This window comes from Ochotona curzoniae, unplaced genomic scaffold (assembly GCF_017591425.1).
Source record: "Ochotona curzoniae isolate NIBS_2020 unplaced genomic scaffold, NIBS_Ocur_1.0 scaffold_3835, whole genome shotgun sequence".
NCBI lineage: Eukaryota > Metazoa > Chordata > Mammalia > Lagomorpha > Ochotonidae > Ochotona > Ochotona curzoniae.
Genome location: NW_024467114.1, coordinates 29,419,724 through 29,446,871, shown reverse-complemented (window position 1 = coordinate 29,446,871; position 27,148 = coordinate 29,419,724). Strand labels below are relative to the sequence as shown.

At 47.8% G+C, this 27,148-nt stretch overlaps 1 protein-coding gene across 1 annotated transcript in view; it reads right to left on the bottom strand.

The window, feature by feature from the left end:
- RAPGEF5 (Rap guanine nucleotide exchange factor 5) overlaps nucleotides 1–27,148 on the bottom strand; it is a 205,712-nt gene that overhangs the window by 156,007 nt on the left and 22,557 nt on the right. The window contains exons 2-5 of the mRNA XM_040965145.1: nucleotides 11,187–11,237; nucleotides 9,504–9,610; nucleotides 5,036–5,157; nucleotides 3,504–3,672 (exon numbers count right to left, since the gene is read on the bottom strand). Coding sequence (XP_040821079.1) covers nucleotides 3,504–3,672; nucleotides 5,036–5,157; nucleotides 9,504–9,610; nucleotides 11,187–11,237 — 449 coding nt within the window. The remainder of the gene's footprint in view (nucleotides 1–3,503; nucleotides 3,673–5,035; nucleotides 5,158–9,503; nucleotides 9,611–11,186; nucleotides 11,238–27,148) is intronic.

Sequence of the window (27,148 nt, the reverse complement as noted above, 5' to 3'; positions counted from 1 at the left end):
CTGGCCTGGGAAAGCAGTCGAGGACAGCCCAAAGCTTTGGGAACCTGTACCCGCGTGGAAGACCCGGAAGAGGCTCCTGGCTTCGGATCGGCATAGTATCGGCCGGTTGCGCTCACTTGGTGAGTGAATCATCGGACGGAAGATCTCCCTCTCTGTCTCTCCTCTCTGTATATCCGCCTTTCCAATTAAAAAAATAATAAAAATAAATCTTTAAAAAAAAAATTTTTAGCTAGTATATAAAAATTTTACATATTTATGGGCTACAATGTGATTTTTCATGACATGTGTATGCTGTGTGATGTCCAAATCAACATTTGAGCATGTAACATTTACACCATTGCCTTACGGTCCTTTCTTTTTGCATTTCTGTTTTTCAATTAAAAGGCATGTGTTAGCCACCATCACCCTGCTGTGTGTGGTAGAATACCAGGACTTTTCTCTTATTTGACTCTAAATTACTGCCTGAATTCACCTTTCTCCAACCCTCTCTCCTCTCCTTTATATATAAAAAGTGCCCTTCTTATAATACTTACTGCCTACAACGGGACACAAAGATGCCTAGGAACACAACAAGCACCCGTCCTCAGGACCCAGCGACCACACACAAATGCATCCGTTCTTGCTAACATAAGACAGAGTGCACCACAGCGAGGCTGCACAGTCGGACATCTGTGTCCACAGTGATCAGGATCTCACCAGATCAAGAGCCATCTGCGATTCAAATGAAGGCCCAACATGGCAGAGACTCAGATTTCCCAGGCACAAGACTATCTGGCATCACTATATCCCACTGCAGTGAAGCAGGCTGAGGGGAGCTACAGCTCCCAGGACTGCTGCTGAACTGATTTCTACCACCCTTGCATTCCTGCTCGTTGGTTTTGCACAGAGGACTGCACTGGTCTCCACCTTGAGCACGGGAGGGCAAGCGGTTAGAAGGGCCACTGGAAGAGGCCTGTCCCACAGTCACAGCTGTCTCTGCTTTAAAGCACACCACTCCATTAGCCCAGCAGTGAAGACGTCACTGGGGACGTCCGTATCTTGCCTCAGAGTGTCTGGATTTGATCTCAGCTTTCTCCCGATCCCAGCTTCCCACTAATGCAAACCCCAGGAGACGGCAGGTGACCGTTGAGTGGCTGGGTCCTTGTCATCCACATGGGAGACCTGGACTGAGTTTCACCAGCTGCTGGCGAATCAGTGTGTGGGAGCCTTCCAGCCTCTTCTCTCTCTGCCTCTCAAATTAAAAAAAAAATGAATAGAATGAAAATGAAAAGTATGCCAAGCATGTTAACAATTTATAGAAATGGTCTTTGGTTTTTCTCAGGGGACTTCAAAAATCTATTCAAAATCTATATTACATAATAGTTACTTATTCATTTTATTTGAAAACCAGATACTCAGACAAGTATATACACACACACACATATATATGGAGAGAGAGAGATATTTCACTTGCTGGTTTACCTCCTGAAAGCCAGGGCTGGGCCGGGAACTCCATCTGGCTCTCCCACAAGATCAGTAAGGATCTTTGTAGCTGGGTACCACCTGCTGCTCCCCAGGGTATGCATCAGTAGGAAGCTGGAATGCAGAATGGGGCTAGACCAAAAAACCTAAGCCCTCGGAGAGGGCATGTGGGAATTCCAAAGATGGCTTAGACCACAGTGTCTAGTGCCTGCCCTTTAACTAGTGAAGTGCCTATTATAATAAAGAGTACCTCCCACAGTCAGACAGTGATGTCTTAGTCAACTTTTTTGTTACTGCAATTAAACACAGGGACAACTGACTTCAAGAAGAGAACAGGTTTATGGAGCTCACAGTTTTGAAGGTTCAAGTCCAAAACTGGTGACCCCATGGGCTGAGCCTTTGTGAAGACAGTAGATGAGGGTGACCACACAGTGAGTGAGGAAGCAGAGAGAGAATGACTGGGACCAACTCATCCCTTCATAACCAGTCATCTCACCCCTAAACAGCATCATGGGATTCAGGCTGCAACCTCTTCATACCATTAACTCATACCCCCTGGGGTTTAATATCTGAATGAGTTTGGGGACCCAATCATATTGAAACTCTAGCATGTAATATTGAAATTTCCACTTTACCATGCAAGGCCTTACAAATGGTGGTGGTGGTGGTGGTGGTGGGAAGGCATAATGCTTTTAGAATTCAGCCTGATAAGTCCACAGCTGCTGCTACCATCCCTCCAGTGGGGAGCCAGAGTGACCCTGTCACATCTGCGGGTGCGCTGCAGCAGGGCAAAGAGCTGCATGACCCCAGATTCAGACCCAGAGGCCACCTGCCTTGATGCGTCAGAAGCCCCTCACTCAACAGAGAGGGGTAACAACAGTACCTGCCTCAGAGAACTCTTCTGCGAGCAGGAAGATGGAGGTGAAGCAGGCTGTACAATGTCTGAGGTAAGAAATTTTTTACAGTCAACCCTCTTAGCAGCACAGGGTTACATTCATAGTCTAAAACTTTTATTCCCTGGTCTGCCTTAACTGTTCAGCATTAGCCATTTTTTTTTTTAACAAGAATGGCTTGTATTTATCAATGGTTACAAAAGGCAGATGGACACTTAGGATGCTCATTTACAGGTATGCTCCCTTTGGCAGGTGCGGCTAGGCCAGGAGGCTGGAGCTCAATCCGGGGCTCCCACGAGGGTGGCAGAGAACCATCTGCTGGGGCTGTCACTGCTGCTTTCCTGGGTTTGTGGTAAGGGGAAGCTGAGAGAGGCTGAAGCCAAGTACCCTGCTACAGGAAGTCTCAACAGGCATCCTAATTGTGGGCCCAACTGCCTGCCCCTGAAAACTATTTTCCTACCTAGGAAAAGAGGACCCTACTGGTATCACAGAACTCCAACAGTGAACAATATGTGACAGTCTTCAAAACACTTGAAGTGTTTTCCACATGCAAAAACCTTTCATTAGAATTTTTATCTGTAGCTCCTAATTTCCAAATGAACTTGTCCCTAGCACTGAGGGTAAACCAAGTCACATCGGAATCGCCACATCAGGTCCCACGCCCTGTTCCCAGGCCTCCTCCAATTCGCTATTTAATCACACGGTGATTCAACACCTGTGTGTGATAATGATTCACGGGTCTTGATCTGCCAAACATTGCTGCTTGTAGATTATTTTCAGAAATGTCTGCTGAGCGAATTCTTTGCAAAGTCACGACTTGGAGAGTGGATAAGCCAATGACTTATTCTTTCGCTCCGACTTCAGCCCCATCATATGTCCGTTCCTGATTTAGAGCATCTATTCATGTCGCGGTGATGACTTGAGGCAGCATGATGCAGCTGGCAAGGGGTGGCCTCCTGAGAACTGAACACCAGCTCACTTCACGGTTGGCTGTTTTTTATTTCTTTGGAGCTGCATGCAGAAACGGGAACGGCCCAACCCCTCTGCAACGAGACGGCCACCTTTTAGAGCATACGGCCTGTGCCTGGACACAGCAACCATCCTGTAAGGGAGAGTGAATGAACCACGACGCAGACTGCGTCCACTTACATTTCACAGATGCCAGCCCTGCTGGGAAGGAGCGGCACGAGCTGTAGCAGCAGTCGGACGCCGTTCTGCCATTTGCCTTCCCTCTCAAATTCACAGTACAAGTAGCTACATTCCTCCGAGGAAAACTGGTAGAAAGTATAAGTGTCTTGGAAATACAGGTGTTGGTCCACTGTTGAAAACACAAAAGGTGGCAGGGGCGGGGTGGAGATCAGCTTCTAAAAGTGTATTCTTTACAGAGTTGTAAATCAAGTCATCACTGAGAGCCCTACTAATTATTAGGAGAAAAGTCAGGGGTAAGACAATAATTGCACACTCTGAGCTCATTCACGCTTATTACCCTATTGAAGTGCAGCCACTTACTGGAAGGCCTAGTTTTATTGCTCATAGCTTTGGCCCACAGAGTCACAGGCATTTCACCACGTTCCTGCCTCACAGGCAAGTGCAGGTGAAATCAACAGTCATTCAAACAGGCTGGGGAGACATTTCCTTTCAGGATCCCAAAGAAAACTAACACAGTTTTTTAAATGGCACACAAATACCACATGGGGTGGGGGCAGGCGGACATCAGCAGCACTCGACCACCCCCAGGGCATGTTTGGTGGTGTCTGGAGATATTTGGAGGCGGGGAGGAGAATGGGGTATTGTCAAAACTTGAGGAGAGCTACCAGTGCTGGGAGAGCAGGAGCCTGCTAAAGCTGTATTACACAGCTAAGAACTCACGCAGCTCAAAATGTCAAGGCCACCCAGGTGGCACAGACTGGCCCTCACCGTGTGAACACAAGACTGTTTTGCTAACAGGAAGCCTAAATCCAGTCGGTGGGCCAATATAACCTCTGCCTTCTTCATAGGCACGCGACTGATTTTCCACCTAAAGACTATTATGTGCTAAGCATTACTGCCTGTGTAAGAAGATTACAACCATGGCCCCGTATGTGCCACCCTTTCACAGCGGGAGCTGGAGTATGCTCTCACTGCTGATCAGCCTGTGGAGAAAACAAAACAGGCTCTCAGCCAGCAGCCAGCAGCCAGCAGCTGAGAGATGGGGCTTTGGCATCTGATCCTTCAAGTCTCTGGGTTCATCTCAGAAGATGCATATTTGGCCCTCCGTTTTGATTTCTAGCTAACATCTATCTTCCGTTTTGTTAAGTAGTTCATCTTCCCAGATCACATATCAATGTTCTTGATTAGTCCATGAAAATGGCGTCCACCTCACACTCGCAACCTCAGCTTCTGACGGTCACTCTAAGTACAGTGAGATGTCGCTCATTGAGTGCTGAGTCCCAGCACAGGGGCCGTTGAGCAGCATCCTACACAGGGGCTGCGGAATGGCTTCTCTGCACAACAGTCTATGTACAAACCCAGGCCCGGGGATTTTCATGAAAGGCATGAGAAAAATAAACTGGCTCCAAGGTGGTCTTAGAACCCAAGAGAGAAGGCAGAGATTCACCTTCAAGAACAACCCTCCAGCGCCCCTCGCTGCAACATCCTTCAGGACCTTCAGGCTAAGAGGCCCACAGGGCTGTGCCACTAACCTGACGACATAATACCCATGTCCAGCAGGAGCTGCCAGATCCCGATGGCCATGGACCTGCACTGGACAAAGGGACAGTGTTCCAGAAGCCAGTCCACCAGCTCCGACCCAACACAGCTCCTCCTGTGCAAAAACAAAGCCACTCACAGTGAGATCCTGTTGCTGGCCATTTGTGGAAAAAAAAAAAAAAAAAGACACATAATACCACACCATTCACCAGCTTGCTTTTCTAAACAAGCAACCCAAGAAGAAATGACATGTGCCTCTCTTTTTTCTTTTTTCAGATTAGAGGTTCAAATCTTACATAGGGAAAGTGAAGAGCCAGATTCTATTTATGCTTGTAAGTCAGATGACCTAACACATCGTCCTCAAGGAATCATTTCTGTCTCCTCTATTAGAAAGGAATGTTCAAGAAAACAGGGACTTAGGACAACTCACTCTTCATCCCCTGCCAACTGGAACAGTCCACGGTACACAGTGCTTTCTCCAAAACCACTGTAGTCCCAGACAATGCTGCGGCCTTGTTAAGCCATGCACTTCGCGCTGCTCGTGATAAACTTTGGGTTTAGTATTTTATACACACACACATGTATATACGTATGTGTACATGTATAGCTAACATCTATTTTCTGTTTTGTTAAGTAGTTCATCCTCCCAGGTCACATATGTATGTGTTTATATATACATATGTGCATATATATATGTGTGTGTGTGTGTGTGTGTGTACTACATATACATATGTGTGTGTGTTTTAGCTCCTTCCCTTGAAAACAAAAGAATCCCAAGCAGTTGAATCCACCCTGGAACCATCATCAATGGCACAGGGTTTTGTCTGCCTCTCAGTAAACAAAGATTATATCCCCAAAGTGTGTCTCAAAGAACACTGGATTGCTAATCTTTAAATATAATCTAAGTAATCTCTCTGAGCTGCATCATAAACCCATTGATCCAGATGATGTGTGCTGCAGGGCAGTAATCTCTCTCACACACATGCACACACACACACTCCCCTCTGTAACCGGCCTTCAGCTCACAGCCACAACACTGTAACTGGGATGTGACACAGCCTCTTCGTGGCTGCCTTTCCATTTGCGATGAGCTTCGGGAGGAAGAACAGGAAGACAACTTTCTGAAATATGCTTTTTCTTTGGCAGAAATGTCACTGAATTCCACACTCCCCCGATGTTGAAGGAGCGAGGCGTCATGCCCCGCCTGTCTCGATCCTCCAGTCGGTGTGGACCGAGGCAGAGATGTCAACATTCACTTACGTTCCTTCAAGACAGGCACACTGCCCATTTTGCTGTGGCCTGTGATTGGCGTATTCCCAAACACTCTGGAATTACAGCACAGCCAGCAATGTGAAGAACTGGCAGGAAGTGCTGCATTTTCTGGGGTGAAGGAAAAAAAGGTAGGGAAATTCTCTGCTGAGATACTAGATCCAAAACTCCAGCCTGCCATAAAGCACTCTTTTTTTTTTTTTTTTTTTGGAGGGGGGTGGCAGGAGGAGAAACTGTCACCTTCTGGAAGAATATTCCATGCAACTGAGCCACCAGGCCAACACACAAGAGCGCTACGGGCATATCCACTCTCAATAGTGCCACTCTGAGAGCAAGCTGCTGCAACGGTCACATAGGATCCCTGCCCTTCCCTTTTCTGAACTCTCTCCAGTAGGTTTCAATTGCTGTGGACAGTCCCTCAGCACGCAGGAAGACACGGAGGTCAAGGAGAAACACGAATATTGATGCCACCGCAGCCAATGGAATGAGGCAAGTCGCCCCTGCATGTAACCGCTTGTCCCCTGACCTGCTCCCGGCGCCTGCCACAAACTGGTGAGCCAGCAAGGGGGAAAGCAAGCAGGGATGGTTGGAACAGAGCCATCTGACTTCCAACAGCCGCCCTGACCCACAGTGTTGGACTCAGTTCAGAAGCTTTCCTGGTACGTGTGATTCCACTCACAGGTGCCAATACCAGGTAGAAATGTGATAAGGAGCTGATGAGCTGCAGAGCCCACATGACTAGTGGAATACATCATAAACGCTACCCATCTCAGGGGTTCAAAATGCAGTTTCAACATATTCCCTTTCTCTGGCTGCTGTGTGAGCCCCTGCTGGGAGGGAAAGGGTAGACCCGGGGTGTTTAAAGAGCTACAAGAGGCAGCCACCATTGTGGCATGGTGAGCTAAGCTGCAGCCTGCCAATGCAGCACCCCATTTGGGCACCAATTCAATTCTGGCTACTCTACTTCCAATCCAGCTCTCTCTGCTAATTTCCAGGGAAGGTAGTAGAAAAGAGCCCAAAACCCAGGCGCTTCAGTTACCTTCTGCTGCCTCCCAGCACACATTTGCAGGAAGCTGGGTCAAAAGCAAGCCTTGAACACACGTAGGAGACCCAGAGGAGGCTCCTGGCTCCTGGCTTCAGCTTGGCACAGCACAGATTGTTCTGGAGAGTAAACCAGTGGCTAGAAGCTCTTTCTGTATCTCTTCTTCTCTGACTTTGAAAATGAATACATCTTTTTTCTTTTCTTTAAAAGAGCCGTATAAATCCACATACACAAAAGCATAGTTCATACACACAATAGGAACGAATGTCTGGCCTACAGGAGAGTTTTCAAAACCTACAACCTTGCAGGACTCATTCATCGAGCTCCCTCCCTACCCTGTATATTTGTTTACCCACTGGTTTTTATCAAACACAGTTCCTACCAAGCTCTCAGTAGCTACCAGAAATGGTACAAGGTCCTGAGGAGACTCTGGGGGTATAGGAACAGCCCCCCGTGTCTTGAGGTTGGTTTTGTGGCTAGTCATGACACCGGTGCCTAGAAATTCACCAAGATGCGTGCCTGGGATGTGTGTATCTCACTGCAGTGTGAGTTATGTCTCTCTAGAAAGATAGTTTTCTTGGGCCCAGCGCGGTGGCACAGTGGTTAAGGTCCTCGCCTTGCACGCCCGGGATCACATATGGCCGCCGGTTCTATCCCGGCAGCCCCGATTCCCTTCCAGCTCCCTGCCTCTGGCCTGGGAAAGCAGTCGAGGACAGCCAGAGCTTTGGGACCCTGCACCCGCGTGGGAGACCCGGAAGAGGCTCCTGGCTTTGGATTGGCATAGTATCGGCCGTTGCGCTCACTTGGGGAGTGAATCATCGGATGGAAGATCTTCCTCTCTGTCTCTCCTCTCTGTATATCCGCCTTTCCAATAAAAAAATAATAAAAATAAATTAAAAAAAAAAAAAAAGAAAGATAGTTTTCTTACTCCCTCCTCGTCAAATCCAAGCCCTGGTAACATTTTTCCCACAGGTGGCAAATGGGAAAAAAACAGGAATATTATAATAATGAGTTTAACTCATGGAATGAATGTGCTATTCTCATCCAGTTGAGAGAGCAACAGAAAGAAAAGCTCTTCCACCTGCTGGTTTGCTTCTTAAATGTCCACAACAGCCAAGGCTGAACCTGACTGAAGGCCCCAGCTAGGCTTCCAACACGGGTGGTGCTTGCCTCCCAACACACATTTGCAGGAAGCTGGGTCAGAATCAAGTCTTAAACCGAGCACCCTGATATGGGATGTGGGCACTGCAAGTGGCAGCTTCCCCCACTGCACCACAATGCTCACCCCACAGATCCTCCCTAATTTTGTTGGTGTCCTTTCCTCTGAGTATTTTTCTTACGGTATTTCAACATCATCTCTTTCAGGGTGAGCAGTGATGGTAAGTGGTAGTGGTTTTTCCTTCTTGGTTTTGCAATGTTGGAATTGGTTGGTTTGGTCCAGTAGCTTTCCTTGGCAAAATAAAAAGCTCGAGATTCACTTTGCTGTTTCTAACTGCTGCATGGGATGAAAGCACTTTCTCCCCACATTCTTCATGACCACTCTTTTGCTCCATCTGCACTTTTATAACCCTGGCTGTGGATCTGTGTGTTTGCTCTAACACCTGCCCTTGCCCACTAAAAAAGGAGGCACCTGCCAGGCCAAGGCCATGCTGCCACTGCCCTCACCTCACTGTGGCCAGGCCGGACTGGCACTCCCACCTGGATGGCTAGAGCAGTTCTCACAACCCTTAGAGTGGCCAAGCAGGCCTCTTCATGAGGTCCCCAAAGAGGAACCCCTTAAGCTAGAAATTATCCCATGCACACCCCTCTCCCTCCCAAAATACACATCTCAGAGAAAGCAGAGCAGACACCACACCTGTAGCAGAGGGGTGGTCCCAGAACCTAATGTCAGGACTCGGAGTCTACCCGGACTAAAATACAGAGTTGAAGGAAAGAAGCTACCTGCCAGTGTCCCCAGCAGACAGAACCAACCTGGCCCTCCCACACCAGTGAGTGTGCTTCGCTTTGGTCAAGGTCACAGCACTCACACGAGGATTTTGTCCGCTCCTCTCCTTCCCATCCCCTCCTTCCCCTACCATCCCCCCCCCCCACACACACACATACACAACCTCCGAGAGAGTTTCTGACAAGGTGTTAGGAAAGTGTGTTACCTGTAAAAGCCCTTGAGGTTCACTCTGTCTTTTATCAGGTCAGCTGCCTGCACCATAATCATATTTCTCAGGGCTCTTCCTGCACAAGAAGAATTTTCTCCATAAATCTGGAGGGGAGAGACAAGCATTGGCTGTGAATACAGAACCTTCTGGGATGCAGTGAAAGCATGCCACGTATACCAAGTGATGAGCAAGTCTCTGAGCTTGAGACACACACTAACCCACGCCCCTACAGCTCTAGAACTACCTTTTTAATATATAAATTTATCTTTGCCACTGGTCCACTTATGCTCTTTAAGTAGCAATAACTATTTCACAAAAGTTGAAGTGCTTTATTTAACAACTATAAGTGATCCCATTTTAAAATACACAGCTTCAGTGTAAAGGAACTATTTTTCAATATGGTATTTTTTTCTCAGTACAGCAAAGCCTACTGATATTATATATTCTCTCTGCCATATGGCTGATGCATTCATATAAACAGGTCTCGGGAGAAGGGATCATCACTTTTTTTCTTCTTGAGTGAACATTTTGAACCGTGGCACAATGTGACAGCAGGCAACTTTGCCCCTAGGAGTCAGTCGGCCACAGGGTTCAGAGTTAATGCCAAGCAGCTCAGTGGCATCCACTTCATGATTCATGTAGCCTGTGAACTCCTCCCTACACACACACACACACACACGCGGACATCATGGCTACCACCCCTACGTAGTTCCCCGCATAACACAGCAGCAGGACATAACCAGAAGGGTTAAACAGGCATCAGTCATCTTCATAATGTGAAGGCTCTGGAACTTGAGCAGGTGCACTGGTGTGAGGGCAGGGCAGTGTCTGGTGCAGCAATTACCACAGCACTGCGGCTGCCTGCATCCCACATCACAATGCCAGATCACAATGCCAGCACTCCCTCAGACATATCAGGTGAGGGCTTGAGGAGCAGCTGGGTGTTTGCCACCCACGTGGGAGCCCCTGGGGGAGTTTTGGGCTCTTGGCTTGGCCTGTAGTACCCAGCTCTGGCTACCATGACCACTTGGGGGAGCAGAGGTTATGAACCACCGGTGGTCGACTGTCTCTCTGCCTTTCAAACAAAATGAAAACAATCCAAGGCATATTTAATCAATGTTTAGTGCCTGCAAGAGTCTCAATGAGATGTGGCGAGCACAGAGATGAGCAGGGAGGCAGGTGCCTGCCCTCATGAAGCTCCCATGCTCCTTTCTGACAAGCAAATGCAATCCTGTGCAAAGATTCTCTTAACACAAGGAAGACGGCCTCATTTTTTTAAGCCAATGGGTACACAGGGGATACTCCATGAATAGCTATAAATATGGATGTTTCCTTACATAATGTTTTTGGTATAAAATATTCAGTGTTTGTAAAAATATATATAGTGTTTGTATTGATACTAAATATGATTTTTTTCAATTTGCTGTATTACATACATTGTGATGACAAGGCATTCATGTAAAGGACTTGGAGTAAATATCCAGATTCGTGACACAAGGACCTCAGCCCCTTCCACTGCCATCATGCCTGGTGGGTGCAGGGTGGGAGGGAGGAGGCAGGGGTGGAACGGTCACTTTTGTGATCAAGAGCAAAGGAAACAGCGCTGACTCAAGGGGGTTCTGCAGCAACACCGAGGGACTGCAGTTCCAGAAAACTCAGTGAGAGGAGAACGGGTCATACCTGGGAAGAAGTGTGGTCAAGGTACGGGTTGGAAATCCTTCTTGACAGGGTCTGTTGTGAGAGAAAGAGAGGGTGCTCATTAAAGCTCCACCTTGACACCCTGCACACCCCATCGCAGGTAACAGTGTTAAACCCAGGAAGTGACTATGCTGAAAATGAACACACAAAAAATGAGCTAGGATCTCGGGTTACAGGCTCGGCGTGGTACACACTGCCACTCAGAGTAACAGCCGGGTCAGTAACTCACTTACAGCAGAGCCCAGCCTAAAGGCTACAACCAACTGAAGCACAATGGAAAGCCTGGGAGTTTTATTTGTTCCACTGGTGCCTTCATTCCTTGATGTGGCCTCATTCTAGCTCGTACTGCCTTTTTACTTCCCCATTCTCCCCACCCGGGACCTCCAGCACCTCCCATGCTGATGCCTCACCACCTTATCTGCTTCCATCTACACTGTGCACTGGGAGAGGGAGGCCCTGATGACTGAGGTCCCCTGGCCCCAGTCTCCCATCCTAGGCCCACCACACTCCTGCTCCAGAAGATCTCACATCCTCTCTACCTTCCTCCAAACACATCTCTGAAGAACCTGTTACTCACAAATGCCAACCTCTCGCCACCATGTTAAGTCCCAGAGGCCCTTTTCCCTCCTAGATGCTGATTGAATGGCACCTGACTTTGCAATCCAGGTCTGTACAGTTCCCTCCCAAGTGAGCAGAGTGCTGCTGGCTGGGGTCTGTCCAGCCCTGGAGTTCTCAGCTCCAAACAAGGCAGCTGGGGGCACTGCCCTAGGCTGGTCTGAGTGTGCTTTCAGCCCCTGGGATTCCACCAGCTGCTTGACGGAGTGCCGGCCCCTTCGGCTGCTCTGCTTTGCCAGAGTCCTAGAACTCAGTCCCGTATTGAGAAGCTTCCTTCTCCTCAATGATTTGGTGATTTGTACATCTCTGTCCACTTCATAAGCATTGACTGAATGATCCGAATTACAGGAGCTAAGTTTTTCCCGACCTAACAATGCAGCCAGCAGCCCACACAGGCTTCAGCTCAACAGAGAAGTGCTGTTACATGCCAAGGCACTGATAAAAGCTCCAGCCTAGCTCTCAGAACTCCTTGCAACTCTACTTCAAGGCTGTGGTCTTTTGAGACCCGCTGGTTTTTAGTCCGCCGCTTCCGTTCCACAGGATGATTTGCTAAATCTGTAAGACATATCCTGCCAATCGCCACTTTCCGGCAGCTGCACTTTCCGCCAAATTTTAGTCTTAAAGGAAAACGTCCACACCGTTCCTTCCCTGCCCCTCCGCGGCTCCCTCAGGTCTTATCATCCAGTAGGACTGACGCGAAATGCACCAGGCTGCTCCTTCAGACCTGCCCATGGATACTCTGCTGAGTTCGCAACTTGCTTCCCTGTGGAAGGCAGATTCCACACAGCAGACAGCCATTTTTAACTCCGACCCTTCTGATTCAGTTCCCGCACACTCCCCCTTCTGCTGACTTATATAAGGCACTCGCTTCTTCCAACACTGAGCAATCTAAAAGCCGTGTATGCACCAGATTTATAATATGAAATGAATCATCAAGAGAGATTATTTTGTTTTCCCCTATAGAGGAGACTTTGAAGAAGAATCAATATGGCAGACCAGAACCAACTATGTGTATTACTCATCTAATTGTCCGAATCAGCTCAGGAAAGTGGATACTTCAAACAGAAATCTTTCAAGTAGAAAAAAAGTTTCCCCCACAAAAAAAAAAAAAAATCCAGGCGGGGCATTTTCAACAAACAAAACAAGCCACCTGCTTTTCTGGCCACTGACACCTCAGTCTGTGCCTCCACATCCTCATACAACTCCACCCCCACCCTACCACGGATGACTTGTTTCAAAAGATGGGTAAAGTGAGTCAATGAAGTAATGGGATCCTTCCCTACTGAGCAGGTAACACAGAGAGGAGCCCCCAACCCCTGGGGATTCAACCCGAGTCCGATAACAAGAACCATCTTTGACCAGACACAATCCCTGGGCTTGTTGTCAGGAACTCCTGTGAAGCCCTAGCGTAGCTGCCCCTCCCCCAGGGGGCAGTGGGGCTTTGGTTTCACTAACACTGGAGGGTGGCAGCTCACCAGCCTGCTGGCTGAGCTCTTGGCCACAGAGCTCCTGATGTGCTCAGCGCAGGACTGACGTGTTAACAGAGTGACTCTCGAGGTTCGCTCTTTCCCAGAGACCAATTTGTGTGCTGGCTCCAAACGGCAAGTGCTGAAGGGTTAAGGAAAAAAGGCCATGGAGCAGTGGTGGGGTGGATGTTCCATCTGTTATCACCCTTCTAACACAGAACAGGGAAAGAGCTGTCACTTAGCTTTATCAGGGGAACACTGTGGGTCAATTCACTGCTACTCTGAACTACCTCAAGAAACTGCTCTGTCAAGAACCCTTAAGAATGCACCCCACTTCCACTTTAACATTCTTTCCTTAATAAATAATCACTCAGCAGTTTGAATTCCTTGGTTGCAACCGGCCCCTCCCTGCATTCCCCCTGCGTCTTTCACCGCTCCTAAAGCAACTTACTTCCATTCATCTCTAAAGGAGAAGCTCCTAGCACTAAGTACCCCAGCATCCACCGAAGGAGCTTCCAGAGACACAGGAATGAGACACCATTCCTCTCCCAGAAGGCTCACTGATCAGTACACACAGACTCCAGGCAACACTGTAAGACCATGACTCTGGGGCAAGTATCCGGTCTCATTGACATGCCTGTATCCCCTATCGGAGAGCCTGGGTTCGAGTCCCGGCTCGACTCCTCATTCCAGGTTCCTGTTCACACACACACATGCTAGGAAGAAAGCCTAGGGAAGGCTCCCGTGGTTGGAGCCCCACTATTCAGATGTAAGATCTGGATTGAGCACCTGGGTGCTCTCCCTCCCTCTCTGTGTCTCAAAGAATAATGAGAACAAGAACAAACCATGAATTCTTTCTTGATCCTGATTGGTCCACTGGGACCCTGCTGATCCACTTTTCAAACGGCTCTCACCATGGTATCTCAATATACACAATCCCAGATGAGGCTGCTGCCATGTTCTGATTGGAGTTTGTGTTTTCCTTTGAAGACCCATGAACCAATAAACATCCTGTCCCCATCATCTTCGGTGATACTAACAGAGTGAAAACCTGGTGCTTGGAGATGGGATCTTTGGGAAGTGATTTGACTGGATCAGGTTGCTGATATGCAATCTCACCCAACCTCATCAGTCATGGCGGCTTCACAGAGAGCGACACAGGTAGGCAAGTGTATACCCTTTCGCCATGTGACGCTCTGTGCTGGCTTGGCCATCGTCAAATGATGCTGGACCAATAAGGCTGTAGGATCTTGGACTAGGACCCTCAAAAAATGTGAACGCGAATGAACCTCCCTCCTTTCTAAGTAAAAATGATGAGAAGTGAACACATGGATGACTAATTTTTTTTTCCACTTCATTCCAAGTTTCTCAGATCTACTTAGGTTGAATACAACAGTTATTTCATGAGAGATAAAAAGCCTGAAAAAAAAAGAATGCTAACAACACAAATGGAAATAGATTTTAATTCTAACTTATTTCTCCTCCTTTCTATTTTAATAGACAATAGAAGATGTTTTTTAACTGACACTGAGAAAACTTCATAGTTTAAATGTGTATTAGAAAACTGCAATTGTATAATACTCATGAGTGGACTTTCAGATGGAAAGAATAATGGCAAAACTACCTTTACTTTTTCTTAAACGTGGGTGTCCACTAACATTCATGCTATGTTATATAAATCATGTTATCTATCTATCTATCTATAGAAAGATTGATGTTAACATAAATGCCATGTGTCTGAACCAAGCAGAGAACTCACTCCAGAGTTGCTAAAATTATCCTGCTCAACTATGTGACAGCCTCAAGGCACATTTTTCATCACTTTTTAAAAGACATGCCTAAATACCAACCTCCAAGTCACTTAGGCTTCTAAGGGATGAGAGAAATGAACAGAGAAAGAGTGAATTATTTCAGTGACACAGAAGAGCGGCTTTCCCGGTCATGAACACAAGACAACAAAATTCATGTGGCATCAAATTCGCTGGGAATGCAAGAATTCAGCTCTTTACCTAATTTTCTGTCATCATCGTTCATGGTCGCCTCCCATCTTGGGGTAATCAAGTAGAACACGAAGATGAAATGGCAGAACAAGCACATTTGAATTTCTTTTCCAACCTAGGAGGCCAGAGGCCTCATACGTAACTGGGGCACAGATGTTGTGAGACCAGAGAACAAAATGTGACCAAAAGGCCAAAGTCTACTGCACTGCTCACTCCTCACCTAAGACTATGAGGCCTCCTGGAGCCCTAGCAACAGTTTACATCTCACCCCAAGCTTAACCAGGTAAAAAGTACAGAAGCCGGGCTGGCTTGCAGCCTGCAGAACAGCCATCACAAGCGGGGGGGGGGGGGGGGGAACCTGGTGACAGCAGCCAACTTCTGCCTTAGAGGAACACAGACCCTTAGCTGTGTTCCTGCTCGTCCCAGCTGCAATTGCTGTCCACAATCACTGGCCCGGTGCTCTAGGGACATACCTACAGCAACGGTCATGGTCACCATGTCATCTGTAATCATATCTCCTCTCCATGGAGCAAGGCCACACCCAAGTCAAGGAGCCACTGAGAATGGTATTTTTCTACTGCTGGGATATGTCAAGAAAAGGGACTAGCATTTGGCATAGAGTTTTAAGCCACAATGTGGGTACTGGTTAGAGTCCCAGCTACTCCACTTCTGATTCATCTTCCTGCTAAGGTGTCTGAGAAGGCAGCAGAAGATGCCTGGGTGCTTGGGACCCTGCACCCACGTGGGAGACCTGAATGAAGATTCTGGCTCCTAAAGCCACTGTGGCCATTTGGGAAATGAACCAGGAAATGGAAGATCACTTCCTCTCTCTCTATGTCTCTGTCTCTCTCTCCCTCCTTGCCTGCCTTTCAAATACATCACTCTTTTTAAAAAAGGAAGTAGAATGAAAGGCAAGGTAATAAAAATGCTGACAGAGCCTGTCTCCTTTGTTAAACACCTTCCCTTATTAATAATGATACTTCAAAAAAATAGCCACACCTTTGTACTTTCCATTTTTACAGATAAACCCAACAGTCAGAGAAATGAAGCATTCAGCTTGAGGTCCCAGAATAGGAAAGTTAGAGTCGGGTCTAGGACAAAACTGTCCGACCCTAAAGGCATCAGGTTTTAATACAATATACCAAAGAGTGTGACACGAGAGTTGGTGAAAAAGAGTTCACAATGCTGCATGCACTTTCTCACTTAATTCTTAAATAAACAAGGAGGTAGGTACTAGCATTATTTTTACTTTTCCGAAGACAAAGCTACACTTACAGAGGTGAAGAAGCATCCATATTTACAGGTGAGGACTACTGTGGTTCCTGCTGCGTTCATGTGTCTTTTAACACGGAGCAGAATGATTTAGGGGAACACACAGCCAAGTCACCATCAACATCTGCCAGATCATCCCTCGAGTCCAAAGAGCCCACTGGGAAACAAACACAATGGGGACCTGGTCCCACCTCAGGTAAACAAAATCAGAATCTCTAGGAGTGGGGAGGCCTGAGAAGTGTTTTTCCCTCCCTCCAAGTGCCCCAGGAGGTTTGAGTCAATCTCCACCAACAAGCCATTGAGAATAGCCATTCAACCCTCTCTCAGTCCACTTCATCTCTGGCACTGCTTGGAGCAGTCCTCAGACATCAGCCCCTTCCCAGGACAGACACAGGGGAATGCTGGGCTGCTTCCCATCACGTTGGGGAATCTGTGGTAGAACCTGCAAGAGGCTTGCCTAGAACAAAGAGCTACTGTCAGGCAGCTGCCACCCTGCACCTGCTCACAGGTGTGTGTGCTGTGTGCACATTCTGTCTGAAACACCGTCCTGAGCCAAAGCCTCCCTGGTTACATGGTGGCACAGTCCCTTCGCCCCTTCTGGAGGGGTAGACTCCCTTACTGTGGCATGCACAGCATTACACCCATGGTGGCACAGCCCCTTCACCCCTTCTGGAGGGTAGACCCCCTTCCCATTGCACACACAGCATTAAACCCAAGGGTGTCTTCCCATCATTAAAGGACTCTCTATTCTAGTATCAACGTGTTTCCCTACTTAAAAGCTAAACATAGACAATGAAAGAAGGTCCCAGGGATAGCTGTAAACATTTCACAACCTCGCCTGCCTGGGGGGATAAATGGGCAAGCACCAACAGCTTCTGGGAAAATCCACACAGCCCTGGAGTGTCATCAGCTCCACTTTAGTCAGTCCCCCAAGCTTATCTTTAGTTTTGGCTGGGTCGGTGGGTGGGCATCCCTGGTTAATACACTCACAGAAAACATTTTAAATTTTAGAAACCAAGCAATTACGGATTTAGGAGAAATTGGTGAAATAAGCAAGATCACCTCCATTTGTCACTGAATTCCCTACTTGTGTTCACATCAACCCTTTGGGCTCATACTGCACTTTAGGATGTACTCCTCCATGACACCGTTGTCTGAAACCTGCGGATCAGACAGGAGGCAGCTCCCCCTGGCCAATTCTGCACCAATCTGAGTAGCAAGGTAGATAATTAAAGCACTGGATAACAACCTAGAGAAACAAGATCCATGCACCCACAGAGATGCAGACCAATACCAAATACAACAGGGAAAGGGAAACAGAAATTCATCCTCAGGCAAACACAGCAGTCATTAGCGCTGAAGAATCTCCCAAAACGTATGTTCAGCAGAAAGGATGGAAATGTGATGTGAAAAGGGATGCTTGCAAAGTTCTGAAGTCAAGGTATCAAAGAAAGTACAATGATGCAGCTGACAGCACCTGCATCCCCTGAGCTGAATAATGGTCCATGAGACGGCAGCATGCTGCCATCACCTGCCTGACAGGAGGGGCTGAGCAAGAAATTCTGCTGAGGTTTTCATCAACACTTGTGTGTGTGTGTGCGCGCACACACACATACATGAATTTAACAAGAAAGCCATCAGGCAAGCATAGATTGAAGGGCATTCTTTGAACTCTTCCAGAACTTCTAAGGTTAAGAGAAATCAAGGGAAGCTGGGAAAATGTCCCAGATGGACAGGGACACCTAAGGAACCTCCTAGCTAAAGGCACTGTGCAATCCAAGGAGTAGGGGCCTAGGGACATCAGGGAGCCAATGAGTGCCTGCTAGCTTGGACAGTATTACTGTGAAATGCTAATGTGGTATGCCTCCCGCCACTTGTAGGGCTAAGTGATTTTGAAATGAAACGCTAGGTAAAATAAAACCAAAACAGGTGAAAATACAAAGGGAAAAAAACCACACAGCAACTTCACACGGGCCTAGCAGACAGCATCTTCTTCCAGTGATGAAAGTGCCAGTCTGTTAGGAAACACGCTCACATGACATCACCTGCCTCCCTCCCGCCAATAAGGCTGCACTGCCTTAAAGGCAAACCCTGGGTGGCACAATAGAGTGGCGTCCCTGGCCCCCCTGTGCTCCAGCCCCTGGAACAGCTCCTTCCCCAGCACCGTGTTATGTCAGGGTTTTCTTGTCTGTTTTAATTTTTAGGTCTATTTCTCAAAGGGTATGATGTTCCAAGTATTTTTTATTATTATTATTTCACATTTATGTTTCTGTATTTGGTCGGCAACAGCTGGAGCTGAGCCAATCTGAAGTCAGGAGCACAGAGCCTCTTTGGGTCTCCCACATGGGTGCAGGGTCCCAAGGCTTTGGGCCATTCTCAACTGCTTTCCCAGGTCACAAACAGAGAGCTGAATGGGAAGTGGGGCCGCTGGGATTAGAACCAGCATCCATATGGAATCCCAGCGCATGCAAGGCGAGGACTTCAGCCACTAGGCCACCGCACCAGGCCCAGGGTCTCCTGATGGCCAGTGTCCTGCACCCCACTGACTCTAAGGCCAGAGGGAAAAGCACGCCAGAAACATCTACGCATCTGGGGAGCACACAGCCAGCCCTGCCCTGGTTCCACTCCTCCTTCGCTCCCTTCTCCACTCTGCCTGGAGTCCCTGGACACTATGTGTCCAGACAGACAACTGGAGTGTGCAAGGCTTCTTCAGAAAGTCCAAAATATTAGTGAGTCAAATGCGGTAGCCTAGTGCCTAAAGTCCTCGCCTTGCATGTGCTGGAATCCCATATGGGTGCTGGTTCTAATCCCAGCGGCCCCGCTTCCCATCCAGCTCCCTGCTTGTGGCTGGGGAAAGCAGTCAAGGACAGCCCAAAGCATTGGGACTCTGCACTCACATGGGAGACAAAGAAGAGGCTCCTGGCTTCCAATCGGCGCAGTTCTGGCCTCTGGCCATTATGGCCACTTGGGGAGTGAATCAACAGAAAGAAGATCTTCCTCTCTGTATATCTTACTTTCCAATAAAAAATAAAATAAATCTTTAAAAAAAAATACATACTAGTAAACAGTTGTGCAAGGATTTCAAAAAGCTTTTTTTGCACCAAAATTGAACTTTCAATTCCTTTGTCTGTGAACTGCACAAGGAGCATACATTATAGACTGAATAACTCTGCTTTCCTTTCAAACATCTTTAAAATCTGCTTGCATACCACTTATTGTGTGGGTATTATATTTTTTTTGTCACTGAGAAACACCTGAGCTGTTTTACATGAGATCTTTTCATAGGAAACAAAGTTCTCTTTTCATTTCCTAATTGCTCACAAGTTAGAACAGAAGAAAGGAAATGAACTCCAGAGTAACCACCTTGCTTCCTGTCTTTGGTGTGGGGACACAAATTATTCTCTAAGGGGTCCCCTGTTGAGTTGTACATAAATTACTGAAGGCAACAAAACACCCCCAAGGCTGGGAAGAAGAACTTAGAATCTGGGTTCTACTTTTTCTTAATTATTCCACTGAGGCATACTTGGGGCCAGCACCGTGGCACAGTGGTTGGAGCTGGACTTTGTGACATCGACATTCCATGTAGTGCCCGTTCAAGTTCCAGATGTTTTGGTTCCCATCCAGCTCACCATGGTCACACCTGGGAAAGTGGTAGGAAATGCCCCAAGTGCCTGGGCCTGAGCCACTCTCACGGGAGACCTGGAGCGAGTTCCTGGCTTCTGGCTGTGGCCTGGCCCAGCCTCAGCCATCGTAGCCATATAGGGAGTGAAGCACGTGGGGATGGATGATATCTCTGTCTCTAAATCTTTCTTGCTCTGCCACTGTGCCCAGCAACTAAATAAAATAATGTCTTAAAAATATCTCAGACTTACAAACAACCTCAGAAATGCTGCACCAGAATGGCTCTTGGGGCACCTGGCCTGTTCCTCAGCCTGAAATTAAACTACAGGAAACAGCTGCGCACCGAGGCTTGGGACCACCTGGGTGCCACCTCAACTGGGGTCACTTTCCTCCTCCAGCAGTCAAAAGTATTGACCACCCAAGCCTTTACACGGTTTCACGGATTCTGATCTTGACTATCAAATGCTACAGAACAGACAGAGCCTCTACACTGCCCAGAAATAACACTCCCATGCTGAAGACAGTGATAGGTGAGAATCCTTTTCATTTCGGCCAAAATTTGAGATTTAAATTTGCTATAATTTAAGGTGATTTCCTGCAAGGTTAAGACACAGTTCTATCTTCACTTTGTTACATAAAAATCAAAGAAAAACAGCCAAAAATTACTTTGAAGATGAAAACCAAGGGCTCCGCAGATTAATCTGCCTTGCAGAGCCAGTATCCTATATAGTCATTGGTTCATGTCCCAGCTACTCCACTCCCAATCCAGCTCCCTGCTTGTGGCCTGGGAAAGCAGTGGAGGATGGCTCAAGTCCTTGGGTCACAGGAGGGAGGATGTTCAGGGTTTGTCTAGTAAAATCCAAATCCAGACAACCAAGGGAATGGAGGATCTCTCTCCTTTTCTTTCTATCTATTTATCTATCTTTCTATCTCCTCTGCAAATCTGCTTTTCAAATAAAAATAAACTAATTAATTAAAACTAAACATATGGAGGGCAGGAACTGGCACTGTAGCGTAAGCGGGTAAACCTGCCTCCTGTAGTGCAGGCATCCCACATGGATACCAATTCGAATCCCAACTGTTCCACTTCCAACCTAGGTCCCTGGAATGCACCTGGGAAAGCAATGGAAGATAGTTCCACTGCTTGAGCTCCTGCCACCCATGTGGGAGACCCAGAAGTTCTGCAGTTCTGGCTTCAGCATGGCCCAGCACTGGCCAATGCATCCATCTGGGGAGTGAGCCAGTCTATGGAAGATTTTGTGCTCGCTCTCTCTCCTTCCCTCTCCCTCTCTTTCTCTCCCTCTCACTCTCTTTCTCCTTCTCTAACTCCAACTTTCAAAATCAATCAACCAATCTTTAGGGAGAGCAGGTAGCAAGCTAAGGGTTTCATTCACACCAGATGATTCAGCCCTAATGACACATAGCACAGCACACACCCAGCAACATACACAACCAGGGCACTTCTGAAAATTCATGGACAAATTAAACTTCTGAAACTTCTATTATCTGGGTATGAGTCTGAAAGCCATACATGAGGGTTTTTTTCCCCTATATATGATGCATTTTCCATGAAAATTTAAAACACCCTTAATATACTTAAAAATCTGCTACAGGGTAGGCATTGTAGCACAATGGGTTAAGCTGTTGATTGAGACAGCCACATTCCATGTCTGGATTGAGACAGCCACTTTCCATGGCTGGCTGGAATCCAGGCTGTTCCACTTCCCACCTAGCTGCCTGCTGATGTGCTGGGAAAACAGGATGACAACTCCTGTGTTTGGGCCCCTGCACCCATGTGGGAGACCCCGTGAACTTATCAGCTCTTGGCTCTCGCCTGCAGCCCTGGCTGTTGAGGCCACTGGACAGTGAATCAACACATTCTCTCTCTCCTACCTTTCAGATACACTTCAAACAAACAAAGTTTTCTTAAAAAGCTGCTGAGAGGACAGATGTTACGCTATACTGTTATCACAAAAAAAAAAAAAACCCTCAAAAATTAGATGGGAAGAGGGGTTTGATGTTGAAGAAGTCCACGCATTCTGTGGTAATGGTGTCACAGGTCTAAACTTTTCTCCAAATTCACCAAGTTGTATGCACTACCTGGGTAAAGCTTTCTGTATGTCACTCATACCTCAGTCAAGTGGTTTTTAGAACAAACGAAATGAGAAGGAAGCAATTAGTTTCACTAACCCTTTCTCTGTCTACTGGGAACTTCCAGCCCATACCACAATCCAGACATGTCTAGACTGCCTAAAACCGATGCTGAGCACCAAACACAGAAAAATACTGGTGAACTCAAGAGGTCGAGATTCTGCTTCAAACTCCTGGATCTTGTAGACCACCATCCATGCACCTCCAAGGCCACTCTAACACACTAAAGTCACAGAGTTGGTTAAAACACATTCAGGTGCCCAAATCTCCCATTAGGAGTTTCCTTTATGCCCTTCCTTTATGCCTTTTTTTTTTCAGTCTAGACATCTATTTACATTTGGATTTTCCCTGATTCATTACCAGCATCTTCTTTAAAAATATATAGGGTCCTGGGCCCGGTGCGGTGGCGCAGTGGGTTAAGGTCCTTGCCTTGCACACCCGGGATCCCATATGGGCGCCAGTTCTAATCCCGGCAGCCCTGCTTCCCATCCAGCTCCCTGCCTGTGGCCTGGGAAAGCAGTCGAGGACAGCCCAAAGCCTTGGGACCCTGCACCCGCGTGGGAGACCCGGAAGAGGCTCCTGGCTTTGGATCGGCATAGTATCGGCCGTTGCGCTCACTTGGGGAGTGAATCATCGGATGGAAGATCTCCCTCTCTGTCTCTCCTCTCTGTATATCCGCCTTTCCAATAAAAAATAATAAAAAAATAAATCTTAAAAAAAACATATATAGGGCCCGGTGGCATGGCCTAGTAGCTAAAGTCCTCGCCTTGAACGTGCCGGAATATGGGCGCCAGTTCTAATCCCAGAGGCTCCACTTCCCATCCAGATCCCTGCTTGTGACCTGGGGAATAGTCAAGGACGGCCCAAAACCTTGGGTTCCTGCACCCGTGTGGGAGACCTGGAGGTGCAGAGTCCCAAAGCTTTGAGCCATCCTCCATTGCCCTTGCAGGCCACAAGCAGGGAGTTGGATGGGAACTGGAACAGCAGGACAAGAATTGGTACTCATATGGAATCTTAGCACTTGCAGGGCAAGGATTTAGCCACTGAGCCATTGTGCCAGATCCCATTACCAGTGTCTTAGAGGTAGTTCTGCCTAAAAGCCATCCACAGTGTCTAACGTGAGGTCTCCTCTAGGCAGTCACCTTTGAGGCAGTGTTGGTGAGGAAGACAAAGCTGGCATTTCTTGCAGCTTCTTTGACTCCCTTCCCCATCCTGTGCCCAGCTCCTGACACTATACACTGCACCTTCCTGAAGTGGGAGGTGGCCCTGCACCGTCCTTAAGAGTGGCCCTCTGGGCTCCCGTGCTTGAATTCAAATCCCCTCTGTACTGTTTAAAAGTTCTATTCTTGGATGAAGCTTTTTAATTCCTTTGCGTCTCGTTTCCACCCCTAAGTGGGTGAAGCAGAAGCTACTCGCACTACTACTATAAGAATTAAGTGACTTTGAGGCAGACATTTTGCACCGTGGTTAAACAGCCTGCCTTCCATGCCAGAGCTCCTCCTGAGCCCAGCTCCTGCGCTTCTGAACTGGCTTCTTGCCAGTGTGCACCCAGGCAGGCCACAGAATTCAGCTCAAGTACCTGGGACTCCGCCATCTATGTACGAGACTCACACTGACTTCCAGGTTCCTGGCTTCCGCCTGGCCCAGCTCAGCTCAGCCCAGCTCTGGCTACTGTGGGCATTTGGAGGGGTGGGGGGGAAGGAGCAGGCAGTAGTGAGGGAAGGTTAACCAGTAAATGAAATATCTCTTCCCATCTTCTCTGTCTCTTTCTCTTTGTATCTGCCTGTTAACTAAAATGAAAATAACCAAAAGCTGTCTAAAAAGAATTAAACAACCTAACCCATTAATTCTCAAAGGCTGACAATGCGCTGGAATCACCTGAGGGCTTTCTGAGCTGATGCTGGGCTGTCACACCCAGAATTTCTGGCTGCTGCAAAAGCTGAGACTCCACAGTTCCAGTGAGCCTCTTGGCTGGTCCTGGGACTGCACTGTGCGAACTGCTAACTCGGAACTACCTACAGAGCGTGGGATGGCGCATGCCTGGGGAGTGTGGACTCCTGTTATGACTAAGCATTCAGGCAACTTTGCTCTTATATATCTGAGCGTGGGGCTCCCTTTCCAGCATGTACACATCTCAAGGGGATAGCACCATTCCCTGCTCCTCCAACCCCACCAGCACTCCCAGAATTCTCTGTACTCAAGTTTCCTCTGGCCAAGAAGGAAGACTGAATGTGTGAGACACCAAGTCCTCCCACTGACAATACTCCCAGGGCTTTCATACGGTAGCATCTTTTAGAGATGGACGAGATCATTCCACTGCTTGACCCAAGAGGGTTGGTTCCCCTTTCCCAGACCAGGCGTTCTGGAAGGGCTGACTTGGAGTCTTTCAGCTGTTGAGATGGCCCTGGCAGCAAAGTTATCTCCCAGACAGGTTCAGGGTTTCTAAGGGCTTGCACCATCGACAACCACCAGCTACCACCACTGTTCAGAAATCGAAGTGCAGTGGATCTTTATCTAACTGGGAGGTTGCTCTGGTCACTGACCAGTGGGAATACTGTGATACACTCTAAACCTGAACTCCAAGGGTTATGACATTGCGTCTTCCCTGGAGCTTCCCACAGCTGTTGGTAAACAATTCACTTTAGAGTTTGGGAAGCTCAGGCCTGAGCAAGTCCAGATTAGAGAGAGGTACACTTACAGAGTTAGGACCCAGACCCAGAGCAATCACACAATAACCCGAACAGCACGGCTTGTGACCCTACCAGAAGGTGGTCAGCATTGTGGAAGCCGTTCATCTAGCACCCCGAGGTTACAAAGGGCAGCCAAAAGTACTATTTGGGGCCATCTTGGTCAGTTCCCCTTTTTTTACAATGTTCTCCTGTTGACAGAGGTAAAAATAGAGTCTTTCAATGGCCAACGCCCGGCCTGTACCTTCCTTCTGTTCTGTTCAGATGATAGATCCAACTGCCAGCCTTCTCACTTCCTGCACAGGCCCTCAGTCGGCTGGCACCTGAGTCTTATGGGCTTGTGAAATTTTATTTATCCTGGGTCACATGGCCCTTCTTTCTCCTGCATGAATGTCTTCTTGAGGTCCACCCAGAGCTCACGTGATCGCCACATTGCCTTCTTTCACTTCCTGAAGCCTGTCTAGTACATTTGCGCAATCTTACCTTGTACCCAGAATTTCATTCACATCTTGTGCTGCATTTCCTGGGAATGTGTCCAGCAATGACCCCTTAAGCATCACTTCTCTCAACTGCTGAAACTGGAAGCCACTGTATGCAGGCTTCCTGATGGGGTCAGGGCCTCCTGGGGCTCCTGCCTCTAAGATGAAGCAGCCCACTAGCATTGAACATGCTTCAGTGCTACCTGCTTTCTTGCCTCCACTACCAAGATGTTCCTGGACTTAGGGGGAGGCCCTGTCCCAGCAAACCATTCGTAAGTGAAAGATTACACTGGTGGGAAATGCACCTGATACCTTTACCCCACTAAATTAACAGTTCCACAACACAGGTCACTGTGATGTCTTGACCACTGCTTTTCCTGATCCCATCGCTATCTAGAGAGAAAATGACACCACATGTTGCTAGCAAATTAAGAGACTAAAATTCCAATTCTGAAATGCTGCTTCTACTGAAGGCACATCAGTTTTGCCCCATTGCAAAATGAAAAGCAGTAAGACAAACCATGATAAGATGGGTCCCATGTACATATCCTTAATCCTTCCGGTTCCTTGAAACTGGTTGAGTCCTTCTGCCTCTATGAAATGCCCTTCTTTCTAGCCTAACCACTAAATCATTTCTTCTAACCTCTTCAGACAGCCTTTATCTCCTCAGAGTCACCACAGAGAACTTTGCTGTTAAGTGATCTCCCACCTCCTTGGTGCCTTTCTTTGGTGGCATAAATATGCCTTGACTGCCCACAGTAAATAGTACCAGCGATCCCAGCAAACACGATAGAATCAGGAGAAACAAATGAGAGAGCATCCACGCTGCAGATGGCCACTCATGCTGAAGCATCCCTGGGGACTCCTGGGTCCCCAGATTTCCCCTGGAAATCCTCTTTTGGTGGGTGGCAGGTAGCAGCCACTGCTCAAGAGACTCCCAAGTGCTACCGCAGCCACCAGGCACCTAAGACCCTGGCAGCTGTTCTCATGTGGCAGCATCCACAGTTACTGATGGCCCTTCCTCCTGCAGGTGACTCCCCAGAAACCAGAGCCCCCGTGGCATGCAGATTCCCAGGGAGCATGCCAATCAGAGCTACTTGATCAGAAGACACAGCTACTGAGACCTCCGGGAAAGTCGCGCAGTTACAGAAGCACAGGCAGGCCCACCATGCCAGCCCCACTTCCCAGTGCCAGTGTCTCTGAATCAGAAAGTAACTTGTGTTATAATCAAAGTTACCTCTCCCCCTCAAAAAAAAATCCTATAGGAAAAAGAGCTTTGACGATGCTGCTGACCCTACTCTCTGTCCTTTAAACAAAAAATGCAAGTACACACATCACAGGTGTGAAGGAATTCCCAGAGGAAAACTGACATGCCTCAAACACATTAGATGGAGGAAGTGACAAAATGCAGATCCACTCAGCTGAATAACTATAACCAACGTGAAGCTACAAAGCTGCCCCCATCGCGCCAAGCTCCTCCACTGGGCAATTCCATCGCACTCACACTTCCACTAGGACTGGCTGGTTCCCCAGTGGTTCATCAGTGCACACAGCCATCGGGGGCGAAGGGCTGTTGCCTGCTGCTTTCCCGACTGGGGAGCTCCAGCCCATCCAACCTCATACCACAAGCAGGATACACAGCAGCCCAGATGA